Genomic DNA, 12,500 nt, shown 5'->3' with positions numbered 1-12,500 from the left:
CATATAGATTAACAACTGCAGATGCAGTTACATGTATGGGACTTCTTATGGGTATTTTCAATGAAATCACAGTTGCCACGGTGAAACAACAGTTAAAAAAGCAACGATTAACACCATGAAAAACAATTCTTGGTACATGTATAATTATAGTGACTATTTCACTGATAACAATAAAATTATTAATTTCAAGACAAGACAATATTGATATCTTTGAAATATGTTGGACAATAATTTTACACTAATTTACTTTGGAAAAATGGGAGCAAAAAATAAATCTGGCCACTGGATGTTTTTTTTTTTCAATCTTTTTCTTTCATAGATTTATCAACTTTTTCCTGCAGTAACTTTTTTTTAATTAGGAATTCATTTAAAGTGTATCTAAAAACCTTCCTAATGTAAGTTACATGTATTGTATCAGCCAAAGAACCAACACAGCAAGTTTTCTGAACTATCAAAACTTACGGTTAACTGACCTTTTTTCACAAAATTCCAATTATTGTAAATGTATCAGTAATTAATGTATGTTTAAAAACAAAGCTATTGTTACAAAAAAAAACTTACTTGGTTTTCCCAGGTGTTGACTGTCTTATTAGTCTATTTAAAAGTCGGCGCTGTTCTCTACAGGCCTAACAATGAAAGTATGCAGGACATACCTTTTAGCATTGTTTTTGTCAGTGAACTGTGCCAACCACAGGAACAAAAGAATGCTGTGCATTAACTTGTTAATGCATGCAGGTCAAGAAATACCATAACCACTAGAGGCTAATGTGGACTTTCAATGAATAAAAAATATAAATTATTGGTAATATCTGAATTTTAAATGTAAAATTCTTCAATTATTATAATAATGTAAAATGGTATCTATAAATGTACATTATGAACTTTGTTTGAAATTCCTGATGGGAAAACAAAAGAAACTTTTCAATCAATAGCTGTATATATGATACAGTTATTTTCATTCACATGCACATTAACGTTTCTTTCGATTTCTTTCGATATTTTGCTCTTGGCTTCACCTCAAGTTTGTAAATGTGATACAGATCTGCCACTCATATTCATATTGTATACATTACTTTAAAACTAGTAATTTAAGATTTGAATAGAGGGCTCTGGTCACCACATTAACAACAATATATCCTTTGTTCACAATGATGAAAAATGATACCTTAAGGTCTCGGTAAAGGAAAAAGAGGTGGCCGCGGAAAAATGAAATTGTTGCGCCACTATTTTTTTGTATAAGGTCAAACTGCATGTAAATATCATATTAAAGCTAATAGATTGAATTATTTCGAATAAAGTTTCAGTTTTCTTGGTATTTAGTATTGCTTTTAGTTTTGAGGCCTCAAACTCAGAATGACCAAGTCTGCTGCAGAAGCTCCCACACCTTTATTGGGGACTGCAAAACTGCACTTTGTTGCACCTTCGTCTCGGATGAATGCACTCCAACACTGTGTGAGGAATCTTCGATATGTTAAGAATTATCACGCACCGAAGTCTCCAAAGACAAACGAAAAATCCCTCACACAGTATTCGGGGGACTTACATTCATCTATTACAACTGAAAGTTTGGAAGCGATATCTTAAAACCTGTCAAAATAAACCCATAGTATAATTGAGCTTGAAGTTTCACGTGCAGTTCACGGTCTGCTGAAAGCCCGAAATATGCTGAGCCAATCAGCGTTCAAGGCAATGTGCTAAGGTAGCAGATCACATGTGAAGGCTGTCAATCAACACCCAATCTTTTTATGTGTGATTACTGACATGATATGTAAATCATTTTTCGTGTGCAGATTATGGCAAGAAACAAAGAAAGGCGATTTTAGCGGTTTTAAAATTAAATTTTCAGATTTTTTTAAGGGAAAGTACACTTTACAGGCCACCGATTCAAAATTTGCAAAAACAAAAAATTAATTTTAGCTCAAGACACCTAAATTTACCTTTATCGAGACCTTAAAAGGTATGTGTACATGATTGTAGTATTCATAAGCAATTTCATACAGTTTATAGCAATAAACGCAAAGCCGATTGTGTTTTTGCATAGCTTATTTCTCAAAATAAAGCTCACATCGGTAAAAAAAATACCAGGGCAATGTTCTTAAGTTCATTTCCAGTCAACTTGCAAAATTTGGACTAGTTTTGAGTAAAACTGAAAATTGACCGAAATTGTCACTTACTAGGTTTTTGCATTCAGCCCTTCAATTATTCTAACCAAAGACTACTGGTATTACACAACTGTATCAACTCCAAAACATATTAAAAGCCGTCTTCCTGGGTTTACATTACTCTACCAAACTAATGTTAGCTGATTGATTGGAAACATTTCTGATCACTTACCTTTTCATACCTGGCAACAACATCAAAAATGTGTTGTGTGTCAGGAGAGGATGTCATTGCATTCATGAATTCTTCAAACAAACTTGCACTCGCTGCAGATCATATACAGTTCCCAAAAAAATAGTCATTATCAGTATTAAGTCTCTCAAAACTACTGGGTGTAAAGGTCTGAACCACAATGTCTGAACAGTAAGTACATGAAACTGCCATAAAAATAGAAGTGTATGCAAACACAAGTGAACCGTTACTGAATGTTTGGAGGCTATTCTGAACTGTAATCTTTACACAGCGATAAAATGGTCAGAAAATTAGAAAAAAATGTAAAATGTACAATGTATGATTTATAACATACAGGTCTCTTGAAGATGTACATGTACGATTAAGAAAAGAGGCCAAATTACAAGTACAGGTACACATGAAGGTATGTGTACAGTATATCCTAACCTGCAAGCAAAGGGTCCTTCACTGTAAGCATACTAACATTTCCAGTTAACTGAGTTAAATCCTCAGTACTTTTCAGTGCAAAATCCTGGTGAATAAACCAAACAACTTTTTGTATTTCAGATCTATATCATGCAGTAGTAAGCTAAGGAAGCACAATCTTTGATCAGTAAAGACCTGTACATGTATTAAAGGTACATTAAACACTCTTGAAGTGATCATAAGCATGCAAAATAGCTTTTGCAAATGTGTAGACAATCAATAAAAATTATTGAAATATAATTCTGCTAATTATTACATTTCAAAAAAATAGAGAATAATAACTGCAAATGAGAAAAATTTAAATATAGGAGATATCTACAGTACTGCTGTACATGTACATAATTTTTCCTTGTGGATAAAGGTTACCAAGTGTTATACATTTAAACAAAGAATGGAAATTCTTTTTGGATGGATTTGGCTACATACATACATGTAGTACGTACATGTAAGTGAGTGTTGAGTTTCAGGTGTTTTGAAAACTAAACCATCCTTTGGTAAAATTAATTTGAGTCCAGTTAGTAGAACTGTACAGTAGGTAAGGAAAACATTTCACAAAAATGGAGTCAGCTTAAATGTTCTTATTTTGGTCTCTTTTTTCTAATTAAAACCATCAAATGCTGAAATGAAGCTAACTCCACCTAAGCCAAACTTTTTTCGTTAGTTACATGAACGTGGAGGTACACCAAAATTAATGCCACGTAATGTTTATTTTTATTGTTAATTTCTTAACAATTATTAGAATTGTTACCTCTGTATGTGGAGTAAGGGGTTCATTAGGAATCAAAGGTTGACTTGATCCACTGGTCTCCATGAAGGACAATGAACCCTGTCAAAAGCAAATGATTCAACAAATATTCATAATTCTCGAAGAATACATGTACAGTAATAACAAGCAAGAATACATAATTGATTCTATACTTTAGATAGAGTTGTACACTGTCTAGTGGTGTGCCAATGTCAATAATTGGCATATCACACAGTTACATTATTATTGTAACTGTTATCATGTTATTATTATAGTTTAGAAAAGTCCTAAATAAATATGCGCGCTGATTGGCTGAAAATCGTGTTTCTATAACTCGATGGACACACCGAACTACGCTGTAGCACAAGCTGTTGACGTAGTGATGGCGTGAGCAAAGAGAATTTACATTAATTTTTGATAATTAGAGTTAACAAGTTGTTTTCTGAAAGAAATAGAAAACATGTACTCTGTGTTTCTATCGAGTTATAGAAACACTCGTGAAAGTTTGGGAGAACTCGAAAAAGCTGTTTCTTGTTCTCCCAAACTTTCACTCGTGTTTCTATAACTCGATAGAAACACGGTACATTTTCCATTTCATAAACATCAATCAGCTTGTAAATGTAGTATTATTTCTAACCATGACTGTGCAAAACAGGACTTAAATTACAGTCAACATGACTAAAGAACCCTAATTTCACCCAAAACAAAAGGAAAATAATTATCTTAATAAAATGGGTAGGCTTAAAACATTTTTCAACACTACAGTACATTTAAGAAAAATATCATTTTGCCTTATTTTTTGGATTGTTGCTCTTCAATATTAACATTTTTTTACCAGTATGGATATGGGTGGTGGTTTAGAAGAGAGTGGTCCAGGACCTTCACTGAGATAGGAACCATGCTGCAAGGAGAAAAACAATCAGTACAACACACAAGTAACTGAGTCTTTGAATGTGAGGGTAATGTAAATTATGAAACACAGCTGCCATCAATACATGCATTGTAACAGTTTGTATACAGGAGTAAAATTAAAACTTCTTGACAAGTAAAATAATTAAAAATTACAGTTCTGTATCTAATAAGAGCTTCAGAACCCTATGAAACACAACACAGTAGAGTTAATACCTCCGATGTCAAGTCAAATTCAGTTTCTGATAATGCAGTACCTGAAAAACATGTAATTAAAAAAAGGGCAAGAGATTAGTGGGTGCTACCAAAACTAAGACCCTCAAAGACCTAAGACTTAGTTTTTGGTAGACGGAGTACGAAAACTAAGACCAGGTCTTAGATTTCAAAGTACGAAAACTAAGACCCCTTGTAAACAGGAAATTACCAGAAAGAAACCCAGGAAAACTTACCACTAGTCAGAAATTTGGGCGCTGGATGTTTTCTATGTGGTTTGGCAGTGGCTATTCGTATGGGACCTGTACACCGACCGTTATTTGCTATTCATATGGGAGTCTTCTTAGAATGATTATTACAGGTTCTAACAACACAGCAATGCAACATATGAACAACATAGCCACGCAGTTATTGAAAGCTAACCATTTTAAAATGGGTGCTTGGACTTAAATACTGTTTATCAGCACTATTTGAAATGAGTGCAGGCAGGTCAGAGACAAATATTTGCTGGATTCAAATGTGTGTTACAGTTACCTGCATCCCTGACGCCACTGTGTAGTGTTACTCGTTGTTTGCACATGCAGATGCACAAAGAACTATAATTCGCATTTCATTTTTGGTGTCTTTCTGAAGACAATGTCTCCAAACTTGAAAAAACTGGCCAATTTCCGGGTAAGTGTAAAACGATCACAAAATCATCATTGGATTGCTCAACTAGGTTTCAGTAATTGTAATAATTTTCAATCATATTTTGCCAATTTTATTCCAATTCCTACCTTCAAAGCCAGACATAGGAAATATCTGTAAGTTTGTTTATTTTATCCTTTACATGTATTCTATTTGTTCTTTCACTTAGTATTTTTAATCTATTTTAATCTATAAAAATTGCCTTTTAGTCAAACCATCTAAACATACTTCAACCCGGATCAATCAACTCAGATGCGTTCGAAGGTCTCATGTCTGCATGAGAGCTTAACCCTGATTACTAAAATACAGGTAGTGTCCCTAACCTTACACGAACGCTAACCATTCATAATAAGTGCTTAACCCTCGTAAGCTGAGCATTTAACCCTAAAAACTGAAAATTATTGTTCACATGCAATATATAATTGATTGTCTCTGGTAGAATCAGAGACAACAATCCATCATAATAATCTTAAAATGATTTCTTTATTTTATTTTATTTAACAATTATTCGCAGAAGTCGAGGTGATTATCGGTGAATATTCACCGACAATCACTGAGCCTGAGGCGAATAATTGTTTTAGTTTAAATACACTGGTGATTATTTCAAAAAAGAGCAAAAAAAACATTTCAACGCGAAATCGTTTTCACCTGCAGTGGCAAAATGACTACTGGCAGCCATTTCTTCCATCGAGGGGATTATCGGCTGATAATCCGAGATAGTGAGCCAATGAGAGCGTGCGATCACCTGTGTATTTATACTAAACATAATTATTAATTAATTACATGTACAAAAAGATATTTAAATAATTATGTTAAAATGGAAAGTGTTCTGAAAAAAAATAATCAGTTTTAAAAAAAATGAACTTTTCAACCAAAAACAACATCCAGCACCCAAATCTCTGACTAGCGGTAAGTGTTCTCGAGTTTCTTTCCCATGATTTCCTTTGTAAATTTTAGGCAATACCATGCAATGCAATACATGTACCATCTCAAGTGATTATTTTCAGCTAATTTTTTGGGTTGCTCAAAACTAGCCAACACTTTGCAAGTTGTCTTCTTGTCATGTGTTTATTAGTATATTAGTAACTCTATCAGTTGTTGTTGATAATGTCATCTGTTGTTCAGTCATGATCAGATATCAGTTCATAGAGGAAAGTTCCATTGCATTAATCTTGGAACAGAGCCCCCTAGAAAATCAACATTAAAATATCCGTTACTCCACATAAAACCTGTTGACGACCCAAGAGTACATGTATAATTAATTTCTGGCATTTTAACAAAATTAATGTAAACACAGACCGATAGATGGTTGAGGTGGTTGACGCAGTGGAGATGGAGTGTTGGCTTTCCTCAACAGAGATGAAGCTGTGTGTAATGGCATCCGTGGAGTGGCCATGGCTTCATCCAAAAGATGAAGTGCTACATGTGTGTCAAGAGAAAAACTTTTCCCACATCTATGTCTCACTGAATTCTTTAATATACAATAATTGGCCTTACCTTTACTCGGCTTTCAGTGTTTGCATGTATTGGCACATTGCAATTTACATGACTGTATTGTACACACTTTTGCTTTTTTAAAGAAAGTACAGTATTTACAATTGCCTTGGGCTTGCCTGAATTTTTCTCTCGTGAGTCATCTTTTGAAGCTAAATTTTGTCTACTTTTGGTAGATAAAAAATTCGAATTAGAATAGATTTAGATAATGCTTTGATGAACTACACGATGTTTTTGAAGTTCATTTTTTAATAAAGACAATACAAGTCATGTTTCGGATGAGACATCATAAAATGAAAACATGCAATAAATATTATAACAAAGTATTAACTTTAAAGCAATATCCTACTTTGTGCTGCTACGAAGCCTTAGATTTAGATAAGCATTTAACAATACAAATTAGCGAAATTTACACAACATTTCGATTTCACCATGACATCATTTTCAAGTGACAAAAAATCTTTAAGCTGACTAATTTGTAATTATGGTGTGAGGTGACAGGAATGGTGAGCATATAGTGCTGTAACATTATACATGTATGTACATGCATGTTAAGTACTGTACAGGGCTGCAAATAACAGTCAGTCGTCAGACATTGGCAGAACAAAAATTACTTTACTCATGTCCGGCCAAAGCCTACTGTGGTCAGACGTAATGCGCAGACATTATTTTTAAGACAAAAAACCGTTTTCTTCAGTCACGTACATACAATGTAACTTAGGTCCTTTGCTTCACTCCCTAAAGGTGGCATGTATGTGTATAATTTTTTTTTAATAACAAAATGTTTATTTTTATTCATCTTTTTTCGATTGTATACCATTTTCACTGTCAATACAACCACTGACTGCCTTCGCGATACTAAGTTATGGGAAGCGAGATTTTGCAAAGGCAGAGGGTCGTAAGACAGAGATACGGGAAAGATGCACGCATCGCCAAAGGGGAGGTGGGAGGGGCAAAACATTCCACACTGGACCAGAATGGCGTAACTTGGCGAAAGAGACCCAAAACCAGAGAAGGTTTGCATAAATAGGCAAATGAGCTCCCTGGGGACTTGAATAGCATTGTCTCCTAATCCCTGTGTTGCATGCAGGCTAAATCTGTGACTATTTTGACAGTGAAAATAGTATACCATTTTCACTGTCAATACAACCACTGACTGCTGTCACGATACTAAGTTATGGGAAGCGAGATTTTGTCACCGCCTTCCGCTCTAAAGCAATCGAAACGGGAAACAAAAGACACACCGCAACAAGGATTTTAATAATACTCTCCACAAAACTCAGAAAATAAATAACTCCTCTCAAGATCATATAACCTTGCAAGGAAAAGCGAGAGAAAAACCTCGCAATTCATTTGTGACGCGAAACAGATTTGTCAATGAAATTGCCGCAGAAGGATCCCCTGCAACCGTTGAAGCGCTGTCAACCAAGGCCGAAGCAGCGTGGGACATCTTCATGACCGTTCCTGTTTGCATGTAGTATTCGGTCATCTGGAGGGATTTCCACCCCACATGCCAAGCTACATTTCCTGGGGAAACACCTATGAGAGACATAGTTATCGAACACCCGCTACGGAAGCGGTGCATAGTTTCCCCTTCATGTACATGTATTCTGAGTGTAGCCAAGTGGATGGATAGGCGATTAGCAATCGCAGAGCCAATGTACATGACTTTGTATGGTTTGTTTGATTCAGCGCCTTTCTTGTTGGTGGAACGGAAGAGATAGCAGTCTCTAAGGAAGAGGTCCGGCCCAGCTGGTGGGATGACCCTCCCAATCACAGCAAACAACTTCGCGATGGCAGTGCTTAAGACTATTAAGTTTGTCCGCAAAGGAATAGGGGGGCTTGATCTAGGATAAAAAAGGCTGGAAAAAAAAAGGGACCGACGATCTATGCAAAGGTAGACCCCAAATAAAAAGAACATAGGAAAAGAAAAGGGAGGGCAACACCCGCCAGCCTGGCCAGACCAGGAACCCGTCCTGAAACAGGTTATAGGGAATGGTTTAGAATTCCCTTCTGGTATGGCAAGGAGTGGGAGGGGAAAGAAGTAAGTCTGACTACAAATAAAAATAATAATAATAACAATAATAATAATAATAATAATAATAATAAAAAGAAACGAACAAAAAACGGGAAGATATGAGTTGCATGAAACACATTTAAATAACGCCACATATTAACAAAATCTGGGTGTAACTCTCCTAATTTTGTTTACGGTGGCCGGAACTGCCCCTAGATTGAGAGTTACAAGACCTTGCAAAGCGGCCTCGCTTGCCACAAGAGAAGCACACAGGGTGCTGGCGACGTGGATACGGATAAAATCATGGCCTTTCACCTCTAGGCAGTTATTAATAGGGCAGCGGGTGCTTGAGAGCCTTTTGAATTTCCTTGGCTATCGCCACCTCTTCTTTATCCCCTACCAATTTGAGAAGCAACGGCTAAAATGAGGGATCAAGCAACAGAGGTCGGGTTTGCCGCAGGACAGTACTAAATCTGGACGCTCTTTCGTCTAATTTGTCCCTGGCGACGTCAACCAATTGCTAAAGAGCTGCGAAGGCCGCAAATTCCTGATGCATGCGCCAAATGCTGACGTAGAAGAGACAAAGCTGAATCAACAGATCCAGCGTTGTGTAACTGGCTGATAGCCGTAAGCTCTTTTTTTAAGGAGGCTAAGTCGTCTCCAGCGCTCTCCTGAAGAAAAGGCAAGAAAGTGAACGTAAAAATTACATGAGAGAAAGCTCCAATAATTCTCTTTTAAACAATAAGCACGGACCAAACACACGAAAAAACTCGTATGAAGCCGTATGGAAACACAACTGAACTTCACGCCAAACAGGTTACCCCATTCTTTGTAAAGTTAACACACCACCCAACTCTCTCTCAGGTCGAACACACAACCAAACTCTTTTTCAAGTTGAACACACAACCAAACTCTTTCTCAGGTGGAAAGCAGGACCAAACTCTTTTTCTGGTCAAACAGAGGCCCAGACTCTTTTTCAGGTCGCACCCACGACCAGACTCTTTCCCAGGTCAAACACACAACCAAACTCTTTCTAAAGTCGAACACACGACCAAACTCTTCCTCAGGTCGAACACACAACTAAACTCTCTCTAAGGTCGAACACACGACCAAACTATTTTCTCAGGTCGAACACACGACCAAACTATTTCTCAGGTCGAACACACAACCAAGCTCTTTCTAAGGTTGAACACACAACCAAACTCTTTCTAAGGTTGAACACACAACCAAACTCTTTCAAAGGTCAAACACACGACCAAACTCTTCCTCAGGTCGAACACAAGACCAAACCCTTTCTCAGGTCGAACACACGACCAAACTCTTTCTTAGGTCGAACACACGACCAAACTCTTGCTCAGAAAACACATGATCAAACTCTTTCTCAGGTCGAACACACGGCCAAACTCTTTCTCAGGTCGGACACACGACCAAATTCTTTCTCAGGTCGACCACACGACCAAACTCTTTCTCAGGTCGAACACACGACCAAACTATTTCTGAGATCGAACACACAAAGGGGGCAAAGTGGATGCAATAGCGAAAACCAAACAACTACAGACAGAAACGAGCGGGGCGACACCACAGAGTGACACATACATGTAAATGGCAAAACTTGGCAAAGCACGCGGTAGACATGTAAACTAAGGGCCTGGGCCATGAGAGTGAAAAACACAACCTCACCAACCTGAACTTGGGCAGCCACGGCGCCTGGTGGCGCTTGAGATTGTTGTGCTTGGGCTGAAGTTGTTGTTTTTTGAGCTTGAACCTACTGGTCCTGTACTAGCGGCTGTCCTTGTCCTGGGCCCTGAACTTGTATGCAGTTAGCCAAAGCTTCACCATTAGGTTCCGCGGGAACGGCCATGATGAAGTGCTGCAGCTTCGGCGACGCGAGATTCAAAGTTCAAAGCAAATAATTTCACACTGGACCAGAACGGCGTAATTTGGTGAAAGAGACCGAAAACCAGAGAAGGTTTGCATGAATAGGCAAATGAGTTCCCTGGGAACTTGAATAGCATTGTTTCCTAATCCCTGAGGTGTTACAAGGACACCAGCGTTGCGCGCAGGCTAAATCCCTGGCTATCTTGACAGTGAAAATATTGCTTGTTTTTCAGAGAATGCACATTAATATGAGCTATCTTAACATTGCCATCGTTTGTCTTCTTCTTTTATACACCACTGGTTCCAGTAGCTATCAGGTCCAGTGTTGGTCTCTATGCCATGAATGAGCTGAATCACAGGTCTAAAAGTCAAAGTAGAATTGCTATAAAAGGCAGTAGCAAAAGCAGACCTTTTGACCCTTATGGTAGTGTGTAGTTGTGTTTGCCATTTTGTGAGATGAAGGCATCGTAGGGATGATTCGCAACATGGCGCGAATTGATGACAAGAACAATCCAAAATAACACCAGGAAAAATTGACCCCTCGCTAAACTCACAAAAGTCACCTTGGCGATGAAATTCCATGAGTAAGAATGCAAGAGAGCCATAAAAAACCAAAACTTCTGCAGAGCCACAGCGCTTGACCAGCTGCCATTAAAGATACATGTACATGTACTTTGTGTTGTTGTTCAGAAATGAAAATATTGTTAAACAAGGCATTGCGATCAATTGGTTCTGAGATTCCTCCAGCAGGAGATGGCAGCTGGGTTGGGTAAAGTACAGTACACGACTCTTGTCACGGTTAAAGTGACTTTAACATAAATTTATGCATACAAATAAACTAGGCAATGCACCTCATTCATTGCAGCAATGAACAATGTGTATTTATTACAATGTAGATTTAAAATCCTTTTTTTAATGAAACAGTAAAATTAATTCATTACTCAAGTATTCAGAATCATCTTTCTGACAAGCTGGGTTGGGAACAGCACAGCCATTCTCCAACGGTAAGTGTGTGGGACGGTCGATCACCAAAAGAGATGCCATGCTGATGAAGCCCAAAAAGGCCAAAACAGCTGTCCATGGCTGCCAATTTACCCAAGTGAGATGGCAATGCGGATGCATTCATGATGTATTGGCGACACCGGGTTGATGTTATTGTTTGTGCACCTTGTTTGTGTTGTTTCTTTTCCACTAAAAATTTTGGACAATAAAAATAACACAATGCCAGATTTACAGTACCATACAAATTGACAGTCTCTTTCAAGACTCAATCCTCCATCCTCGATTCTCGCGAGGATCGAGGATTGAGGATTGAGGAACGACAATCAAGAATCGAGTCAAGAATAGAGTCAAAGGAATCAAGAATTTAATGAGCTGACTGATTAATTTTGTTGACAGACTAATGGCACAAACGCAACTGGGAATACGAATAAAAGAAAAGCCTGCCAAAGTTGCTCGGAGAATGTTGTTCGGGAGTAATGCAGAAAACAGAGCGAGTTTAGCCCTGTTTCAAATCCAGTAGCTGAAATTGGGAAAAAATCACAACGCACAACACTAATCTGTGCCATTGCGGAGGAGATAATTATTCTGTGGCCGTATTATCGAAGCATACTCAACAATCACACGGGTTGTAAACAGTCTGCGACACTATCGGACTGGCGTGGTATTTCAAGTTTACTCCATACATGTAGAAAAGAAAGAGAAGAAAAAAGTGGGTTGCCCTTGCTCAACTGAAGCGGG

General features: G+C 37.6%; 1 protein-coding gene across 1 annotated transcript in view; it reads right to left on the bottom strand.

Annotated features, from left to right (window-relative positions):
- The window catches only part of LOC138043352 (nuclear pore complex protein Nup107-like), a 66,094-nt gene that overhangs the window by 44,239 nt on the left and 9,355 nt on the right, over positions 1 to 12,500 (bottom strand). The window contains exons 5-11 of the mRNA XM_068889585.1: positions 6,671 to 6,790; positions 4,688 to 4,728; positions 4,398 to 4,463; positions 3,566 to 3,643; positions 2,779 to 2,863; positions 2,335 to 2,426; positions 562 to 626 (exon numbers count right to left, since the gene is read on the bottom strand). Coding sequence (XP_068745686.1) covers positions 562 to 626; positions 2,335 to 2,426; positions 2,779 to 2,863; positions 3,566 to 3,643; positions 4,398 to 4,463; positions 4,688 to 4,728; positions 6,671 to 6,790 — 547 coding nt within the window. The remainder of the gene's footprint in view (positions 1 to 561; positions 627 to 2,334; positions 2,427 to 2,778; positions 2,864 to 3,565; positions 3,644 to 4,397; positions 4,464 to 4,687; positions 4,729 to 6,670; positions 6,791 to 12,500) is intronic.

Source organism: Montipora capricornis, chromosome 3 (genome assembly GCF_036669925.1).
Source record: "Montipora capricornis isolate CH-2021 chromosome 3, ASM3666992v2, whole genome shotgun sequence".
Taxonomy (NCBI): Eukaryota; Metazoa; Cnidaria; class Anthozoa; order Scleractinia; family Acroporidae; genus Montipora; species Montipora capricornis.
The sequence above is the reverse complement of the archived record's forward strand: the minus strand, read 5'-3'. Positions and strand labels throughout refer to the sequence as shown.